A 22,150-nucleotide genomic window follows, 5' to 3' on the forward strand; every position below is an offset into this window, starting at 1 on the left:
ATGTGTATGTTTGTGAATTTAGAATAAACTCTAATTTTTTAAACTAATTTTAACTTATAAAAAGCAGACATCGACTCTCATTGGTCTCATCGTCGTACTTCAATGTACAATCACAACAAAAATCAAAACAAACTAGAAAATCAAAACGAACTAAATTGTTTAGAGCAAGATATTCCCATGATTCAACCTTTATGACAACAAAGGGCAAATAACCTTGTCAAGCAAAAATAGTCCATGTGATTTAACGTGATTTGGTGTTGAATACAAGAATTTAGAATTATTTTTAGATTTTATTATCATAAAAAGTATTTCTTTTATTTTATAAAAATCAGTTTTCTATTGTGACATTCATTTTTCTCTCTTGAAACGAATATTTCATTATTTTCCCCACTTAAATGATGTCATTTATTTATTTTCATCCATATATGCTTACAGATATACCTCACAAAGGTTTCCGAAAAATCTTTTGTTATCATACATGTCGTCATCTTATTGTATCAGTCCGTAACACACGACCAACCGATTCTTCATGCCATTAGTTTCGCAAATATTAGAATTATCGCCCGTTGCTTTTCCGTCGCTACATTATGATTGTTCGTTTAACTTTACCGTTAAACCCACTGGCAAACTTTGAACCTTCAATGTTGCAATTTATTTCACATTATAAATATATGTACTCACAGAAAGCCTATTTCTCCTCTTTATGGGTAATTTGTATCCTAAAAACTTCAGATTTAGTAAAATATCTGGAAGAGGACGACCAGCCATATTACTCTGAATAATGTTCACAGATCCGGAAGTGCGTAAAAGTGTGCTTTTTATACGCTGATAAAATTAGACATTCAGTATTTTAAACTAACAAGTCAATCGTAACCAGAGACATCTAAGACATATGGTTTTATATGTTTCTGGTCGTAACTCAACGTTATAAAAATTTACAAATTTTGTCTTTTCCTGAATGTTGATGATTCAGAGGGAGAGAGAGGGGGGGGATATTTTTGACAAAGGGGTAGCAGGGTGGCGGTCGCTTTTCAATAGTTTAGCAAAAGATAAGATTATTATAATTATAATGATTATCTCTATATACTAAAAAAATTGAAAATAAAAATACAAAATTAATAATGGCTATATCTGATCATTCGAGAGGCGAGTATAATATGATAAAGGCGATCTGTAGTCAATGGAGGTCTGAAAACTACTGTTTACACAGACACAAAATGGGATGCATCCAGATACCTGTACCGGGTGATTGCAAATAATAAACAGGGTATTAAGTATGCTCATCGCGGTAAGTTTTAGTACAATTTCATTGTCCAATTAATTAGTCGATCAATGTTTGAAAATTTTGATGATTCAAAGTCGTAGATCATTAAACAATTATCAAAAAATGATTAAAATGTACGAGTATATAAATTAAAGGAAAGTACTGAAAATTAGTTTAAAATCCTTGTCTAAAACAATTTGAGTTTTTGTTTTGTTTTGTTTTTTTGTTTTTTTTTACTAATGTTACACATACTTCTGCATTTCAATTTTAAAAGTAGAGGGATTAATAAGAATAAATCAAACCGTTTCAATTTAAAATTTCTTAAGCGCTCTTTCGGTTAGAAACAATAAATATCAAAGAGTAATAAAAAAAATTCTAATATTTCGTAATTTGATATACACATGTATTTATCTCGTCATAATGTAACAATGCGTATGGTTTAAATCAAGAGAGGTTGAACATTCGTATACTTTTATTCAGTTTGTAAGTAAAAAGTCTCGAGTTTGCACATAGATATTTTAAAAAAACAAGATGTTTGATTCAACTGTTAAAAGAACGCAATTCTGGTTTCTTCTTGCCGAAAGAACGCTGATATTCATTCATATGTGCTTAAGACATAAAATATAAATTAAAAAAAAAAACTCAAAAAGCAACCTTTTTATCAGATGGTGTCATTAGACTATTGACAAAATGGGGAAAGAAATATCAAAATGAATTTTAGTCAAAACAGTTTACTTAGAACTCCCCTTTTTCGATCCAGTTCGCCTCCCCAATGTCAAATACACGACGCCCCTGTACATGAGCAACTGACAGCGGCAGAATATGGTTGATACATATTATCTATAAGCAGGGGACAGTTGGCAGTAAGCAGTGAGCATTTGGCAGAAAGCATTGAGCAATTGGCAGTGAGCAATGAGCAGCTGGCTGTCGTATATCGATTTCCACACGTATATTTTTTCGACAAAAAAGTTTTTTTTAACCAGCCCTGATACCACGTGAGAGTATATACAAGTTAAACAGACAAAATGTACAATGAAAAAAATATAAAATCTTAAACGCGGGGGGGGGGGGGGGGGGCTGGATCCGTCTACAATTTTTCAAACCTCAGTCAGTCACATGAAATGAGAAATATAAAATATAAACGTTTTATACTTGCTGGTGCGCATGCATAAATATACATATAGTATATATATTACAGAAAAAATGTGTTTAAATATTTACAATATAGTTGATTATTAAAACAAAAAAATTAACAAGAGGTCTCAAGTGACTTTATCTAAAATTGAAAATGTCCACAGCAATAGAATGAGAAAAGGTGAAGGTAAAAAACAGTGATCATTCTGGGGAAAAAGGTACAAACAATACAAATGTGCGAACAGGGCATAAAACACGGACCCCCGCCGGAGTTCCAGAGGTGCATGGAATCAGATGCCTGGGAGGAGTAAGCATCCCCTATCGACTGGTCACACCCGCCGTGAGCCTTATATTGATCGGGTATTGATTTACGGAATATTCCGCAGTCAAATATAATGTAAAAACAAAACCTAACTAACAATTGGTATGAAATATGTCAGTCAAAATACGATCCAATGATAGGTTATATTTGCTAACAAGGTCATTATAACGACTATAGAATTTAAGAAATTCTGAGTTTAAACGAGGTTGTTGAAATCCCTGTATTATTAACTCTGTCAGTAGCCTGTCTGTTTAAAAATTGGTCGTACTCCGAGCATGCCCTCGAGTATCGAAGAAGTTGGGGGACATAAACACCATATGCAAGTTATAGCAGAATATTGCTACATAAATAAGGAAAATTGACAATGGAAAAGCTGGTCGTCTACTTTTTCATACAGTTTATAGTTGTTAGTTGACCCTCATGGTCTATAGTACAGTAAAACATCGAAATATGAAACAGATGTGGCAGACTCTGTTGTGTCTTTTATTTCGAGTTCAATGTGATATATCGAGTCGACATATGAATGGAAATAACCATTGTTAATTGATAAAAAAAATCTTCAATATATCTGAATGTCGAGTTGAAGGCCAAAGCAAGTGTTTTCTTCTTTTCATGTAGAAGTTTCTGAATAAAATCTGCTTCATAAAAATGTATATTAACCGGTCGGATAAGAAGGAGCATAATCAGTGCCCAGAGAAATGCCAACAGTTTGCTGGTCTCCAAAGACTATATTGATTTTTTAAAATATCAACTTCAGCGTACTTATTTGTGTGTAGAATCAAATTTTAACAACAAAGTAATTTTGTTGGTGGCCAATCACAAGATATAAAAATTTCCGAGTTCCATTTTTATTGAAGAAGCAGTTGTTTATATGATATGAAAAGCCTATTTTTTTTTCATTTGTCGTGAAGTTAGTTGTATAAATTAAAGTTTAGAAAAGTCATAGTTTTGATCTTGCTAACTTTTGAAAAAAAAATTGATTTTCTTAATATGATTCAAGGTTCTTTGAAGTCTTACAAACGGTCTTGTAAGACATAAAGTTGACACTTGTACCCTTTAGTAGTACAAAAAAGAATATATATATATATATATATATATATATATATATATATATATATATATATATATATATATATATATATATATATATATATATATATATATATATATATATTTTTTTTTTTTTTTTTTTTTTTTTTTTTAGAGAAATCGACTTTCCTCTAATCTAGCCTAAGATATCAATGCTTAACAGCATGGTATGAAATTAGAAATGAGATAGTGTGGTGTCTTGCAATGATAGCACTATAACTTTTTACACCTTATCAGTGGCGGATCTAGGAATCTTGAAAAAAGGGGGGTGCAGTTCGGGGTCGGGATAGGGGCCCACAGTCACACCAAAAAAAATGATTTATTAAATCTTATGTATATTTTGGACACAAAAGGGGGGGGGGGCGGGCCCCCTGCCCCCTCTAAATCCGCTAGTGCTTATTTTATATAACAACTGAAGTAAATAAAAGAACTAAAATACCGTACAAGAACAAAAGACATGCCATTTTCTCCGAATGCCTGGATACATGTTTTTTTTTTTTCTTTTTTCTTTTAAATATATTATTTTGTAAATCAATCTTCAATTAGAAAATGCACAGCTGGTGCGTTTATTCTTATCCTTTTTTAATCCAATAATTATGTCCAGTCATTGCTCGATGACATCAATGTGTGTTCAATTCTGAAGACAAAATTTTAACTTCATTTCTTTAAAAAAACAAAATATATGGGGTGGGAGTGTTGGTGTGAATTTCGGCAAAGAAAAGTAAGTGAAAAAAAGTGTGCTTGATTGAATACCTGTTCCACAGATATTTTACCTTTAAATATTGACATACGGTCTCTTTTAATCATAGCTCATAATAAAATAACTGCACGTGTTCCTAGTGCATAATGTTACATTGTGAAATATTGGACTCAGGTGAGCTAAAACCTGCTCTGGGAACGTCGGAGAGTAAAAATGATTTATTTTGGAGGAATAAGTAACTTATGTGAGAAATTTTGTTGACTTGGTATTTTTCGTTGACATTAATTTATTTTATCAAAAATATAGAAAGGATCATTGCGATATGGTCAGCCGGAAATAGGAGGGCCACAGGATTTGCTTCTTAAAATAAATTCTTGGCTCGTGCTGTCGTGGTGGCGCGTTCTGTCGAATGGACTGAGTAGTTCACAGACCCATTTATTATCAAAACCCACATGTTAGAGATATAACAAGACGTGTCTATTGGTAAGTGAAATGCAACTTTTTTCAGTTTTATGATGCATTTGTCCCCTTCTGTTATAGATTTTGCAAAAAGACAAAAGCCTTACCCAGGGGGGGCAAATAGTGTGTCCATTGTTATTAATTTTGTTTTGAGAAGTCACTTAATCGAGTCATTGACTTTTCGATCGAAGTGGATAGTGATAGTAATAAAAGCATCATTTTATGCTTTCTCTCAGTACTGTTTGGTTTATTATTTGTGCAACTTAACAGCTGTTGCTAAACTAGAAATTAATTTTTGTGCATAAGAAAATGAAGCAATGTTTTCAATAGTGCAGCATGATTACACTAACAGAAGTTGTTCAAAAAATGAAAGTGGAATAGAAATTTGATATGCTACCGAACAAGAATTTCATTTTATGAATCTCTAAATAGATGCAATAAAGTACATATTTGTGAATTGTCAACTCAAAGTAAACCAACTGAAGCAGTACAAGTTAAATCAGTGAAAATTTAATAGTTTTGTGGCATGATTTAAAAATGTTTTTAAAAATTTTGTGTTTATAATTACTGAATTTAGATGATGATATATATGTGGTATATGAACTGTGTAATGTCAAAGCTGTGTGATTAGTCCAAGTTCAATCATAGCTGAGGGCTATTCTTCATGTGAAGTGTGTATTGACAGAGATAGCATAAATATGTTTATTTACTTAAGTATGTGCTGGTCCCAGCTAGCATTATTGTTAAAGTTACACTCTATAGGTTGTGTATTTCACTCTAAAGTAAAATTAATGTAAGTTTTATTATATATGGGTGTATGATTTGTAAATTTTTAAAACTATATATAATTGATTATTAAAAGCAAACTAGGCAAATTAAAGAGGTTAAAGATTGAAAGTTGGCGAGATCTTGGTGATATGGCCAACACAAGACACATGTTGCTATTTCGGATTTCTTCTTTTTCTTGTGTTAAAGAAACTTAGAAAAATAAAACATTCTGAATATATTAGTTTCTTACTATAAATTTCAAAGTTAAACTTTGTTATCACTGATAATTTTAAAAATTTTTGTGTGAGATTTAAAAAGTGTAAAGAATATGGACTGCAAGATTTCAAACAGTTAATACAAAATTCTCTTATTTAATGTCTCTGATTACAAGATCCATATATCTATATATAGATAGAGAGAGAGAGATGTTAAATTACTGATCCATCAACTGAACCACGATGACCCAGTCTTAGATTTCTTGTATTATGACCAATCTTATAACAGCTTTGACACTGATAGCTGAAAAGGTGAAAATAGGTTTGCTGTAGGTAATGTTTCTTCAAAGGGGGGCTTAATTTCCACATAAACAACAAAGTAAAATAATTAATGTAAAATCATTGTTTGGAAAGGGGATGACTCCACACCCTTGTGCATGCTTTGGAAGTAAGATCAGGAAAGAGTTAGCTTTGAATGATCAGGAATTTCTCTTTGGTTCATTGCTGTATAAATAATCATGAAAGAGTTAGATTTGAATGATGAGAAATTTCTCTTTGGTCCATTGCTGAGTAAATATTGGAGGGGATAAAGAAAGTGTAAACCATTATAGTTTTCTTGAAAATATGATTCAAAAATCTTAATTGTTATGAATGTATTTATTTTCTTAATAAGATAATCCCCATTGTAAGATAATGGAGGAAAGATAAGTGTTTGGACACATGCAGAGATAATGCATTGTAAAGCCCATTAAGACATATGCTGAGTTATAAACATTTAACCTGTAACTGTGTGACACAGCAGGGATTCCCATACCCTGTGGATTACAGACATCCTGTGTATATCATTTCCTAACTCATTTAATTAATCCGCCAAAGTGTGACATCTCTGCTATATTGTGAAGACAGACTTTGGGTTCATGCAGTCACTGCTCTCATTGGCCAGGGTGTAAAAATTATTTATTGGAAAAAAAATTCATATAGAGTAAAAGCTATAATTTGTCCCCCTGTGGTTCATATGTTTGCTAAACCTGGACTGGTGAAAAACTGCATGACAAAGCATTTACCTAAATCTATTAGAGCTGTCAACATGGATTACAGATTTGATACAAAACAGAAGGAGAGAGCACAGAAATAGCGTGGGAATTTTACACAATTTCTTATCACAACTTTATATTATCTAATTTTGAGGTAAGATATGCAATCTACTTTTACTAAACAGGATGATAAATATATTGATGAAACTCAAGAAGGGAGGATTTATTTCATTGTTTAGTTGATTTTCGAAAAGCATTTGATATTGTTATGATTCACATTAGTGTCAAACTTTTACTTTTGAGAAATGAGCATGGATTTATGTTGTGATCATGCAATGATAAATTAGAAATATCTGTAGAAAGTGAAAATACAGAATAATTAGCAAATGATAAACAATGAAAGGAGATTGAAATAAAGTAATGATCGACATTTTATATATCACCAAAGGAATACTAAGTTTTCTAAAAAGCGAAGCATTTCCCCTTTTTGACTTGTAAATACTTATGGTCATTATCTCATTCCACTCTCAGTTCCTTTTTTTCTTTTTTTCATCTTGATTTTTTTATTTTCAAATCTGTTATAAGATATTGTGGTCAATACATGGATGAAATAGAGATCCTAATTGCTTGGATAATGTGACATTCTAACCCCGTTCTCAATGATGCTGGAAATTGAACTTGCAGATCTAATAGATTTAGTGTTGAAAGAAAAAGATATTCCTTTTCTTTATGACCTCTGACACAAGAAGCACCTCCCTTTTCATCCTCAGACACTCCATTTTGGACTCTGTCATCACCAAGACCCCACAGCTGAATTAAAATCTATTTACAATTGGATGCAAAGGGATTGGCCAGGTGCAATAACATAATAACTAATGTAATATTAATACCTGTGGATTTAGAAGTGAAGCAAGGAGACATTTTAAGTCGCAGTTTATTTAAAATTTTCGTCAATGGTTTGCCCAAGTACCATGGGGTTGGAGAAGGAGATCTGCCCCCCCCCCCCCCCCCCTTGGAATTTTCAGAGTAATTAAATTTCTATACAGAATTAATTAATAAATGACCATGGACCCACTCCCCTATCTAGGAAACACAGACCCTGGTGAGGAGAGTCATGTGTTTGTAGAAAATCGACTGTTTTCTTCCCACCTCCAGAATTGGATTGACTTTGTTGTTTTAAATTAAATCAACCTGTACAGTGTACATTGTTCACTATATGCTGATGATCTTGTGCTTTAATTACTTTATTAAAGGGTCTTCAAAGAAGACTTGATAAGTAAAATAAGTTTTATAATAATTAAAAATTCTGTCATTAATTATATTCTGTTCATGTATTATTCTTGGATTTTTTTTATAGATCCATGGAGATGCTTGGATTTAAGGCAAGTGCCCCAAAGGGTGTGAAGTTAAGTAAACCTCCTCCAAGAAAATTGAATATTAAAACAGAAGCCATATTGGACCAACTTGAAAACAGGAATTTTAACAATGGAATCCGAGAGCTATCCATGTTGGAGCAGAGCAGATCGATGGAGCTGAATAATAACTATATAGAGAAAAGCAATGGATTGACACATGATTCTTGTCCAGCTAGCCTCAACTGCTTGTCCAATGTCATCAGTAACAAAGGACAGGGTGACAATAATGGTAATGAAATACTAAGTTACTCCTTAAGATGCAGACTGATGCATCCATGAAGATTTTTTTTTTTTTAAATTATGCTATAACTCTGGCAATGGTGTTGGCATCCCAGGTCAATGTTTTTAGAGCAGATTTATTTCCAGTGTAATTAAACTGTTACTATTAATTATTATGTAACAATAAGCCCGCCGTGTACTAAATATTCACTTGAATCCAGCATCCAAGGATGCTTTATTCCAATAATGCTTCAGTTGCTAAATCTGACCTATATTTTGTAGATAGGTGACCAGGTTAATTTTATACAGTAATTGTCCAGATAATTCCATTTTGAAATATTAAAAGCCAATTAAAATTTTATTGAGTGGCATGAAATTTCATTTTGCAGGGATTTATAAGCCTATTTTCGGAAATGCTATTTTGGGGGAATTGGGAAGAAATTATCAGCTTTTGGGAAATTGGGAAAAATTAAAAATGTTGCTTAAATCATGTATTCAGCATGTTCAGGTGTAATTCATTTAACATTTCAGCATGAACTCTAATTTGGGCAACCAAACAGACAATTAAACATGATCCAACGTACTTCATACAAGATCAATTATGAATAATAGACTAATAAAAGTAAAATTGACTTCAATGAGTATAAAGTGTTTATACAACTTAAGGTAGTACATGTTTGTATGAGATTCCAATTTAGGTCATTATAGAATCTGTTTCTGGAGATTATAAACCTCCTGCCAAAAATTATACTAAGTACACATTTTCTCAAAGTCCTCTTTTAAAATTTATTAATGCATTGAAAATATATTTTTCTATTTGAAATAATGTCTACAGTCCTTACCATTCACTCGTAGATCAATTGAATAGGTAGAAATAACTTAATAAATCAATAAAATTACATACTAATATCACCATTTTCAGAAAAACGGAGGAAATTCAGATTAAAAGTTGGCGATGTTTTTACAGTGTTTTTAAATGTGTTATGACTGTAGCTTTGCTAAATGAGTTAAATAGATGAAAATTACAGAAAATCTGACAATTTTACTTTGTGTTTTTCCAAGATAATTAAATATAAAAGCATTGTTCACCAATTGGGAAAAAATACTGCCAAATTGGGAAAAACTGCATGAACTCATTTTCAATTGGGAATGGGGCCGAATTTTGGCCCCTGAGAAGGTGCTGATGAATCCCTGTTTTGTTGAATGAAAGAATTTTTTTCTTTTTTTTTAATAAATTAAATCTGGGTATATCTTCATCAGTAGATTTGAAACAGAGAGTAAGAGCACCAAGAACCCCCAAATTAAAAAAACCAAGACCACTGCGCAGCAATGTTGCCTGCAGAGAGACTAGTCTTGCCACTACAGAAGTGAACAACAACATGGAACAGAATACATCATGCACCTCAGATTTCTCAAGCATACAATCATCAGAAGAGGCAGAAGGTATTTATTAAAAAAGAAATCATTATTTCTTATCTTCATTTCAGATTTAGCTTTTGCTTATTTCATAAGCAAATTTTTTTCATGTTTTGTTTTTTTTGGAAGAACTGCAATGTATGTTTTTTAGCAAGATCATCAAAAGATCGCAGATTTAATTCTTGAAATGTATAATTTCCCAACCTCGATCACAATATCAACTTTTCGATGACGGTCTCCAAGTATGAAATCCAGCTCCTTAATTCTCTAATTTCTGTTTGATTAGATAAAATCCTAAATGCAATAGAGAGGCTGGACTGTCTAGACCAGATAAGTGCTGGCTCATTCAAAGACATTGTGGTGAAGTTCGGGCCTCAGCTTGAGAGGGAAAATCCAGGTAGTCTCTCACTGTTAAATGAAATCTGTATAAAGAAAAGAATGTCATTTGGAACAAGTTTTCTAAGTAGCCTTAAATTTAAAAGCAGAATACAACTAAATAAAAATGGATGGATATTCAAAAAAAATATTCCTTTACATTTTCTTATTTATTTGAAGTTTGTTGTCATATTTATGAGCAAATGTTTACCATCAATTTTGCATTATTTCCCTTCTTTATCAACAGCCTTTATAAGAAGCAGTTTGGCATGTGTGGAGGAATTTCTAAAGAGGGATGGCAATGATGCCAGTGTGCGAGCTGTGTTACGAGAAATGTTAGACCTCCACAAGCAATCAAGGAATAAAGACTCGGAGAAGAAATCCATGCACAATAAGGTGTGCTTTTGATCTAGTTAAGTGAATTTGTGAAGAGACAGCTTTTAAAAAAAGATTTTGGACTTCATTTTGTAGAGCACTTGAGGTAAAATTTTGTCCTATTTTTGGACTACTTAGCTGTAGAGAACGTATGAGGGAAAGAACTTTTTCACTTTTGCATAGAATATACATGTAACTGCTATATTGAACTGTAGACATAATATAAATTCAAGTTATTTTTTCCCTTTTTTTTTTACTGTACTGCAAGAGCATAGCACATGTAGGGTCGGCAGGATATTTATCTTTGTAATGTAACTTCCTATCTCACCAACATTTTAGAGCTGATAGAATTAGATACATGTAGGTGAAAAAGGTGAGGATAACGAACAGTGATTGATCTTAAAAAAATATACAAAAAGTACAGATTTGTGAACAGGGCATAAAACATGGACACCCAGAAATTGCAGAGGTGGGATCAGGTGCCTAGGAGTAGTAAGCATCCCCTGTTGACCTGTAACACCTGCTGCAGATCAAATTTTTCAGAATCTTTAAATTGAAAAATTAAAGTCATTCAAGAGTTAGTGAAACTGAGGATGAAAGACAATTCATGAAAATTTGAAGAAAAATGTGATACTCATGCAAAATACAGTTTTAATAGTTATGAACTGGGGTGGGGGTGTAAAATGGTTCGTATTAACCATTTTATGTAAACACAAGAGAGTGCTTTAAAACTACATTTAATGAAAAACATGGTTTTATAATAGGACAATGGAAACACTGAGACGGAATCAAACACAACTAGGCAGCAGGGAAATTTGAATGTAAATGAGTCTATGAAGACTGAGGAAAGTAAAGTTTGTCGTGCAATTGTAAGTATAATGTTTCTAAATTTTATGCAAATGTATGTAGAATGAAGACTGTTAATGATGGTTTCAATATATTTAAGTAATATTTACAACAGAGGTTTTGTTCTTGTTTATACCAGTGGGGAATTTTATCAAAAGTTTAATATTAAATTGGATTGGATTGGATTTAATTGGATTGAAAGGGCTTGGATTTTAAGTAAATTTAAACTTTTTATTCTGTGTTGTGTGAAAGGGAAAGAGAAAAAGGCAATTTACTAAGATATCACTGATCATACATAGAAATGATTTTAGAATTTGTGTTCAACTCTTTTTACATGGAATTAATTGTCTTTCCTTATGTTTCAGAGTCAAGATTCTGGCTATGGAGACCTGGATGATATTGTTTTGTGGAATTCAGAGGATTCATTTATTGAGGATGCCAGTGAGAATCTGTGAGTAGTTTTGTTCTGTACATGGTACTATAAATCACCATATTTTCGCAACACCTTATCTTTGCGAGATAGTTATATTGCATTTATAAGTGAGACAAAATTTTCATGAATTCAGGCTATTGTTCTACATTATCTTTATAAATATAATTATATAATGAACGCAATTAGTTTGGGGTATAAAAAGTGATTTACAGTTTTGTAAATCCAAAATTTGAATTGTTGGACGTAAAAATCATGTAGGTAATTATGGGTTTTTAAATCACTAAATGTAGCTGGTAAAAAATATGATACAATCAAATACAATCAAACCTCATTATCTTGAACTAGACAGAACCATGATTAAACTTCAAAATATCAGAGGATTTGAGATGGAGAATAGAAAAAAAATATATGGAAAAAGTGGTTGGGACTGCCAACACAATGCAACCTATCTCTGGTTTTTGTGATATCGGTGTTCAAGATAACAAAGTTCAACTGTATTTTTTGTGCTTTTGCAGGAAGTCATATGATGATGAAAATACAGAGAAAGGTAACATTTTCATTGTGTTGGTTATATATTTAACTGTAGAATCGGAGTGTAAGACTGTTGTATCAGGTAATTGATTCACATTTCAGATATACAATGTATGTATTTATTTTTTTGATAGATGCAGACCATATATTGGCAGTGGAAACAGGGTCTAAGAAGGTAACAAACAGGTTTTTCATTAAAATAATTCTTATAAATTGAATGCTCAATACATATACCTGTGTTAACGACCCTCTATACACTGCACACTAAAGAGTTCTTATTCCATGGTCATTTTAAGCAGTTAGAGTGATCTACCTCTAGATATAAAATTGAATAAATTGAAATCTACAGCGTATTACTCTATATGTAATCAATTCAAACATTTCTAACATTTTATTTTGCCAAGCTAAATAAATTGAACAATTTATTTTCATGCATTTTTTTTCCATTTAAATAAGCAACAGTGATTTATGTTCATCAGTACTAAGTTTTTTGAAAAAAAAATTCTGGGGGTAAATGGCAGGTAGCTAATGTTGAAAAATAAATAGATAGACATAGTGTTTACACCTTTATCAGTGATTCATTTTGGTGTGCGTCCTGCGTAAATTATGCACAAATTTTGCTCAGGACGCATTATTTCAATAAATGTGCATCCCAATGGACGCAATAAATTTATAGAAGGACCTGTACTATTTAAAAATTATTTCGGTATAATCTGATTCAAAACTTGACCGATTGCATCATATCCACGTGCTAAGTGATATGCATGAACGATCTTAACAGGTATAAGGTTGCCAACAACAGGTCAGATTTCACAACTGCAGTTAAATGCAATTATCAGAAAATATTTGAAGGTTAGATGGCATAGTTCGATTATCACTGATTATGTCTATACCGTGGAATGTTTCTGAAGCGAATCACTATACCTTTGTATTTAAGCTGTAACTTGTATCATTGTTTTTTTTTCTTTTCGTTTTTCCTTACAAGCTAAGAAGTATAAAATTTAATCATTTTTATTTCTGACTATTTTTCATTTCTTCTTAAACTTTTTTTTTTTACTTCATTCTGCTTCAGTGTATTTTATGATTGATACAATGTGTGAGATTGTATGTTCGATCTAAAAATAGAACCAAGGTGCACAGTGGACAATATATTATTTTTATGACACAAAATCATGTGCTCTTACTTGGACAATTAATAGTAAAAGTATAAATCACTTACAGCTACAATAAAACATTTGCACTTTTGTGCAATACCCTTTTTTTATTTCACCAGAATTTCCTCTGTAACATCTAATATACGGTACCCTAGCTTGGATTTGGACGCATTGATTTTGGCACGGGACTCATTCCTGTCATTAAGAGAGGTCCTTTGGACCCATGATAACCATTTTCAAAATGAATCACTGCTTTATATTATATAATTTTTTCAATGTCTAAAAAACATTTTTCATTAGTGTATACAGGGTCCTTAATGAATTTAAGTTAATTTAAAGATATCAGTGAAAAGAATCAAATTCATGAACAAAGACATGCCTATTGAGGGTCCTCTTTGGGTGCCCATGGCAACCATGTAGTTATATGGTTCTTTATATTCCTAGATTGAATGATTTAATTTATCAGGGCCTGTTATATGATGAACTATAACCATTATACATAGATCTGTCCAATTATTATTCATTTCACTCTTCGTCCAGGCATCAATGTTATACTTGTACCATGGGCAATTGGTCAGTAGAGTAGAACCATGCAACAGTGTATGTTATATTCACTTGGAAGATTGGTTTTAGGGTTTTGTGTTGAGATTTATCACCATTTATTTTTTCATAGAACATCAGTTTTATGAGAGTACAGAGATTTAGAAATATTTAAACCCTTGAACACTACTGATTCAGCAGTCCATGATAATGAATTCATTTCCTGTGTAGACAATTTATTAGGCCCTTGCTATGCAGGTGCCTAATAGTGACCATCCTGTCTGTCCAGTGTCACTTATCTGGGATATATTTTCTCTGCTGTTGGCCCAATCTGGCTCAATCTTTACCCAGAGAGTGTGGCTCATACTTCACCCAAAGAGTGCCCTGGGTAAAGCATATGCAGTGTTTGAACCCCCAAAGCAGTCCTTCACACACCTGTTTAATCCTAATGCCCTTTACTTAAAATGTAGCCCTTTGCGATGGTCACCATATCAATGATATCTAGTTATTTTTTCATATTTCTACTATTTACATTCTTGATTTTGTATTTGAATATTTAAGATATAATGACAGATATTGTTTTGAAAATACATGTATAATGATTACATGTAATCATATTCACTTTTTTTTTGCTAAGGATAGCCATGAATTTCTGTCAAAACACTTTGGTAAACCTACAGTTGTGGAGGAAAAAGAGCCCTTGTATTCCACAGAGAAGCATTGGAGTGATACTGTGAGAAAACGGAAAGACATTAATGACACATGTTACAGCAAACAAAGGGAGGAATTCACCAGACTCAAAGACAATCCAAGAATGGACAATCTAACAAGGACAGGATTTGGTGAGGCTAGGTTCAGATCTGATAGATGGACAAGGAGTTCCGAAGACAAATTTATCAGCCAGAGAACTTCTGAAAGAAAGCAGCCTGCTAATGGTGCAGATCAGGAGTCCTGGAGAAAACTTCCTGTCCGTGCTGGATTTGGGTTCCCTGGGAAAATGTCCACAGTGCTAGAGGAAGAGGGGGTCCATGATGAGTTAGCCGCCATTCCCAAGAGACCAAAGCATCTCATTCGCAAAATTCAAAATGCAGACAGTAATGGAAATGGAAAGGTAATTTAATTAAATGTAAATTTTGACACACTTTACTGTGAAACCTGTCTAATCCGACATGCATTGGGAGGAAAATTTTGTTTCAGAATAGACAGGGTGTTGGATTGCACAGTTTAGAAAAAAATGAAAATTAGTAAAATGGGAATGAAAATAAAGGGTTGGAATTCACAGTGGAACGGATTGCACAGTCATTGGGTTAGACAGATTTCACTGAATTTTAAAAAGCCTATCAGAAAGAATTATTCTGAGATACTATAATGAGATCAAACAGTAATGTAAATTAAAATTTCAGCTTGTAGTTGAGAGAAATCCATTGGGGCCAGGAAGTGATCCTTCCGTGATAGCTGATGTGGAGAAGGGCCTCCCAAAAAGTATTTACTCGCCTTGTGGTAGAAGAGCTATGTTTAAAAAGTACAACACGGCTGTTTGTTTTGAAGATATAGGTAGGCTCTTTATTTTCACGCAAGAAATTTCACCATGAGGAAGATTATCTCATTGGGAAGTATTTTTAGAGCTACAGGTCAAAGAACATATACTATATATTGGTAGTTTTCATCTCTTGTCTTCTTAACTGAACTTTTTTTTTTCATCCAAAAAGCTTTTCCTTCTCCACTTGAAGATTGAGATTATTTTACATTAACAGATTAGATAAGTCAAACCTCATTATCTCGAACTCAAAGCGATCGAAAAATACTTCGAGATAACCGAGGATTTGAAATATTCAGTGTAAAATACTTAGGAAATAAGTAGTTTGGACTTCAAATTGACTTTGACTTATCCATGGTATTCGAGATACTGAAGTTTGACTGTACATGTATATTATTTATGTCTAGGAAATATAAAGTTATGCAAGTATTTTACAATATTTATGGATCCCTCAGGATCTAATAATCAACTAGTTCATATTTCTTTCAAAATTTTAATGCAATTGATATAGAAGAATGCACAAAGAAATTAAAAATTTTTGTTGTTTACAGGGGGTAAAAGTTGGTGAATTTCAGAGTAGTGTGAAATCACTTATTTACATGGTGGTGTAAATTTTCATGGTATGAGGATACATTAGAATTGATGTCCTCTGCAAAATGTAAAAATTTTAAACAATAATATCATGTTTTTTTTTCTTCAACCACCATGTTTTTATTTCTTCAACCACAAAATCTTATCCCTTTGAAACAATATATTTTCCTCAAACCACTAAAATTTGATCCATTGAAAATAAGTGATTTTACAGAAAGTGAATGTAGATCTTGAGAAAAAAAAATTTGTAAGCAGGATACATGTATAACTATGCTGTGAATTGTAGTCTCTATGAACAATAACAGAATTTCATTTAATCAGATATACATATGCATATAATGTAGCCCTCTCCGATTTTTTTTAATCTGATATTTTCAGGAGAGGGCTACAATTCCACTGCATCTCCGTAATGGTGCAAATATATTTTTTAGATACGGGCGACTGCAGGCAAAATAAATTGTTTTTGCATTCAACTTACTTCCAATAAGACGGAATTTTTATTCACTATCAACATCATAGCCCTTTATACGCGAAAACCAAGTAAATCAAATCTGCGTGTTTTTCGATCCTTCTCCTCAGCAGCCATGACAGTTCTCGCGTGATGTACTGAGACTTGCGCTTGAAATTTAGAATCACTTGATAAAGTAAATGTCGGTGTTGATAAATGTCTGTGTTGTATGATATCACTAAACATCGATAAATAAAAGCATTCCATGTGATATTTTTTCCATAAACAGTGATCTTTATGCTTATAATAAGGGAAATCCGAAACAGATCCGCTCCCCTAGATCCCGAATTCTCATTTGGGTAACGGGATGTTTCGCACCTATGCATGGTTCGCCCCACTATGTTTCGCGCCGATTCTGTTTCGCGCTGAGATGGTTCGCCCCACGATGTTTCACTCCAAGTACATAAATGTGCTACTGAGTTTAGTTCATTTAACAAAATTTTAGGTTTTAAATATACATATATAGATATTTTTGGAACATTTTTTTTTTAATTTAAGAAGATTATATTTGAAGCAGAGACGTAAATTATTTATGTCTGTGTTTGAAGTATACATACCTGCATACATAGCATAATTATGAATTATTATAACACCGTGCTAATTACGTATAAGTAGATAATTATAATACCGCCATCTAATTAAGTAATTATTGCTGACTTGGACAACCCACATATCAACTTAAATTCTCACCTTTTGATCTCCAATTTATTACAATTAAATCCTCATTGAAACACTGTTGAATTGTTGAACAGTCACACTGAGCAAACGGGCACCATACGATCCGTTAACTATAGCAATGCATGTTATTAAGTCATGAATTTGAGCACACAAAATATTTATATAATATTTGATAAATAATTTAAAACGAATGAAAATGTGATGAAATATTTAAAATAAAACGTGAGATGTTTCGCGCCCAAATCGGCATTGGTTGTCCCAAAATAAAATCGATCAAGGTCAGTAAACATGGCGGATAAATTCAAGTGGTGATGTTGACACACACGAAAAATAACCAATATACGGATTGTTCTGTATATTTTTGGATCAATTCATGTCTTGCATAACTACATTTTATGAGTTCAGGTAAGATATGTTAATAAAATACCCACTTACTGTTAATTTGAGCCGAAATCTGTGCGGTAGTGAATCACTCCCGCACTTGCACCATTACGGAGATCCAAAGGAGTTGTAGCCCTCTCCCCAAAAAAACAAAAAAAAAAAAAAAACAAAAAAAAAAAAATCGGAGAGGGCTACATTATTGCAGCTAACATATGCACTACTAAAATTATTTAAAGCTTGCTTGTATATTAATCCTGAATTACATGTCATTGAGAAGTCAATTAGATATAATGATTCCTATAATGGAAGCTTGTAGTTCACACATAGATTGTTTAGGAAAGGGGGTTGTGATGACCTGGCTCAACATCGTTTTGGCATATTCATATTGAGGATATGAAATTTGAGATTTAATGTGATTTTAAATGTTATTTCTTATAATTATGTAATGCCTGCTGGCAGCACAAGAATTCCTTGAACACACAATTCATTTTGATGAACCCTTTTGCCATGGTTATTAAAGTCTGAAAAATCTCTCCATTAGATTCTGATGACTTGGAGGAAAAAGAGAAACTATTTTACAGTCGTGAGGCCTTGCTGAAACTGGCAAATAGTCCTTTGTCCAAACAAAAGCCCCCCGAGTTGTCATACCTACAGAAAATTTACCCTGAAGTCTGCCTTTCTGAGGTAATGTTTAGTGTTACTTTATGTAAACGTGTGTAATAAAAGTACAGAACTGAGAAACATTACATTTATTTTTATTTATTTATTTTTTTGATTTTCAACAATATTGCAATTATAAATTGTTCCATAGAATTGTCTTCTGTTCATCTTTGGCAGCAGTTTTGTTTAGCTGTTGCAGCAGTTTTGTTTAGCTGTTGGTTATCAGGGTTATGGATGCCTTGCTCTGTATAATATCTTCAGCCTTAACAAATATATGAGATGTTTTAATTATTGCCATCATTGCCATCAATATTGACTTTTGTCTTAACCGTTGACCTTGTTATTTTAAAAAATTTCATTTGACCTTTTCTGATTTTCATCTTTAATTTAAAACAAAAAAATGTTCAAATTTTGTCCAGATTGAAAAGGTATGCTTTTGTCTCATTCATTATTGTAGGATGCAACTTTTCTTTAAAAATAAACATCATTTTTTTACCAATCATCAAGACAAACCAAATTATTTTGATGTGGAAATAAGATGAAAATGTTATGTTGTAGGCAAAGAAATATTTTTCAAGCTCAGACCTCTCCAGACCATCAGATACTCGTTTTCGAGATGTTAAAGAGAAAAAGAAAAAATGTGATGAAGTGAACAACTTCATAGACAGATTAACAGAACCAGAAAATGCCCAGAATCAGTCCTCAGAAAATGGCTTCCTGTACCCAACACCAAGATTTGAGTTTGGGACACACCAGGGATTTCCACAATCCAGCTTGCCTGTGTCATCTTCAAGCCAAGGAGATAAAAAGATGGTGTTTGGAAGCAATGCCAGTTTTATCCCTAAAGATTTCAGCGAGTGTTCACAGGTTGGAACAACAAATATAACAGGCAAGCAAAGGTGTGGGTTTGGAAGACCTGTTTGATTCAACCGTCCGAATTGAGTGTTGAAACAGGATTTATCACAAATTATTAAAAAAAGAACAATTGTACAGGCAGCATATTTTCATGTAGTTACACATGAATCTGACACTGTGTTCATTTATGTGGGCTGTCTAATTAGATCACAGAATTTTGTTCTGTATGAAGTTGTTTGTCCTCTGTAACTTTGAGGCAGGTGATGTGTTCAATTATACTGTTCCCAACCAGTAGGTGCTATCGGTATTTTGTACTGCAAAAGGGAAACAGGTTATATATGGTAGCCACATAAATTCTGATCTCCACTGATGTATATACATGTAGCTGTTATTTTCTCTTCTTGTATGTTCTTCAGCTTCATTAATTGATCCAGAAAAAAGACTGGTTGTGATGTAATAAGGGACCATTATGTGGATGTCATATCATATCCTTTGAGGAAGTCTTGTTTTTAACCATTGTCTTTCCCTTATTATTTGTTGTATAGTTAGAAAGAGGCTTTTTTTTCAGTTCTAGTCAGTTGTTGGTAACTGTTGGTAAAAATAATTTGTGTTCCCAATGAAATCATATCTTTCTTTTTTTTGGTATATTTGTCCCTCCCTTTTTAATTGCTGTATGTGTGATGAAGTAGTCAGTTATTGTAAAAACTGTTTACCTATCCAGCAAATTTTGTGTATTTTGTTTGTTTTCACCCAATTTTCAGCAATTACCTTCTTAATCTCAAGACTTTTACATGGACTTGGTTATGTTAAGTCCCATTGGTGCTGTATAGTGCTTATCTAGTCTGAAATTTTACCAATGAAAACCATATTAATGTTTAAAAACTGTTGTATAATGTAGTAATTTTTGTCTGTTCGTGATATACACTTTGACTTATCCATTCCACAGATGTGTTCATTGTATAGATGGGTCAGTGATAAGTTCCGTCTTTTCTCAATTATTTTTTGCAACAAATTCCAGTCTGTAAAATTCCATTTTTGAAGCAGTCAGCATTATTTGTATTAACATTCTAATTGTGTTCATGTTACTCATCCATCTCTTACTTTGTCATTTTTGTACATGTGCATTATGTTGTTCTTTGTTTTATTTTTTTTTTTTAATTTGAGATTGAAATAACTCTTCCAGTTCACTAGTTTGTATACATTATTGTACTCAGTTTTTGACTTGCAAAATTCATTGGAATTAGTGAAATGGCATATAATAATTAAGGCATTCATTGTGGCATTTATAAGTATGTGTATTCCTGGTACGTTATTGAAATGGAGGCAGCATTTAAGTAAAATTCTGAAGTAGATTAATATTGTCTTTTCTTGTTTAAAAAAATCATTAAAAGTAAATTTTGTTTAATTAAGTGACATATATCAATACCCTTCTTTACTTTGTAAAGCTCCATTTTTTTTTTTGGAAATAAATTTGAGAATGTAGTTTTGTGATTCTCATTGAAATTATTACTGCATACAGTTTCAGGTCTATATGCATGCATGTCTGACCACAACTACATGTATTAATATCCAAGTCTTTTATCAGGATTTCACAACTTACAAAAATGGGTATAATTACCTGGTCAAGGTCATACTTAGAGGTGATAGGTCAGAGAAGGAGGGGAGCATAAGATTTTAGCTCACCTGAGATCAAAGTTCAAGTGGGCTTTTCCTCTTAAAGTTGGTCTATCCTAGTTTATACTTCTCAAGAAGCATTTGAATTATTTCGGGCAAACTTGCCAAAACACATTCTTCCAAGGAGATTCAATGTTGTAGAACAGGGTTCATATAGCCCAGCAAGATTATTTTTAGCTCTACTGGTCAGAGACCAGAAGAGCTTATGCGATCGTAAGGTGTCCGTCGTCCGTCTGTCTGTAAACAATTTTTAGAAACCCTACTCCTCCTACAGTTTTGGTCTGATTTCAATATAAGTTGGCACACAAGTAGACTACACTAAGATACATAATTTAGTGCATCTGTTTTTGATTTTGATGAACGGTGTTGCCATGGTTACTAAAAATAGAAATTTCTGTGAAATTCCTTTAAAACGCTACTCCTGCCACAGTTTTGGTCTGATTTCAATATATCTTGGCACACAAGTAGACTACAATAAGATACATAATTTAGTTCATCAGTTTTTGATTTCGATGAACGGTGTTGCCATGGTTACTAAAAATAGAAATTACTGTGAAATTTCTTTAGAAACCCTACTCCTCCTACAGTTTTGGTCTGATTTAAATATAACTTGGCACACAAGTAAACTACACTAAGGTACATTATTTAGTGCATCGGTTTTTGGTTCGATGAACGGTGTTGCCATGGTTACTAAAAATAGAAATTTCTGTGAAATTCCTTTAAAACGCTACTCCTCCTACAGTTTTTGTCTGATTTCAATATAACTTGGCACACAAGTCGACTACACTAAGATACATAATTTAGTGCATCAGTTTTTGATTTCGATGAACGGTGTTGCCATGGTTACTAAAAATAGAAATTTCTGTGAAATTCCTTTAAAACGCTACTCCTGCCACAGTTTTGGTCTGATTTCAATATAACTTGGCACACAAGTAGACTACACTAAGAAATATAATTAAGTGCATCGGTTTTTGATT

At 32.6% G+C, this 22,150-nt stretch overlaps 1 protein-coding gene across 2 annotated transcripts; it reads left to right on the forward strand.

The window, feature by feature from the left end:
- Positions 1-4,922: 4,922 nt before the first annotated feature.
- On the forward strand, positions 4,923-20,981 carry LOC133206363 (uncharacterized). Of its 2 annotated transcripts, none has more exons than XM_061342315.1 (13): positions 4,923-4,992; positions 8,343-8,629; positions 9,880-10,062; positions 10,322-10,432; positions 10,658-10,806; positions 11,550-11,654; positions 11,997-12,082; positions 12,580-12,611; positions 12,730-12,770; positions 14,927-15,400; positions 15,693-15,843; positions 18,526-18,668; positions 19,203-20,981. In XM_061342315.1, exons 2-13 carry the CDS (start codon positions 8,347-8,349, stop codon positions 19,566-19,568), a joined length of 2,124 nt encoding a protein of 707 aa, XP_061198299.1. In that variant the 5' UTR covers positions 4,923-4,992; positions 8,343-8,346; the 3' UTR covers positions 19,569-20,981. The 2 variants fall into 2 exon arrangements, with proteins under 2 accessions (XP_061198299.1, XP_061198300.1); XM_061342316.1 differs by having other exon boundaries at positions 9,883-10,062.
- The last annotated feature ends 1,169 nt before the right edge of the window (positions 20,982-22,150 follow it).

Source organism: Saccostrea echinata, unplaced genomic scaffold (genome assembly GCF_033153115.1).
Source record: "Saccostrea echinata isolate AGI-Se365-2 ecotype Australia unplaced genomic scaffold, CSIRO_AGI_Sech_v1 ptg000054l, whole genome shotgun sequence".
NCBI lineage: Eukaryota > Metazoa > Mollusca > Bivalvia > Ostreida > Ostreidae > Saccostrea > Saccostrea echinata.

Coding starts and splice junctions, on each gene's coding strand:
- LOC133206363 (XM_061342315.1), top strand. CDS start 8,347: ATGGAGATGCTTGGATTTAAGGCAAGTGCCCCAAAGGGTGTGAAGTTA. Junction 10,433..10,657: donor GCTTGAGAGGGAAAATCCAG/GTAGTCTCTCAC, acceptor CTTTATCAACAG/CCTTTATAAGAAGCAGTTTG. Junction 12,083..12,579: donor GAGGATGCCAGTGAGAATCT/GTGAGTAGTTTT, acceptor GTGCTTTTGCAG/GAAGTCATATGATGATGAAA.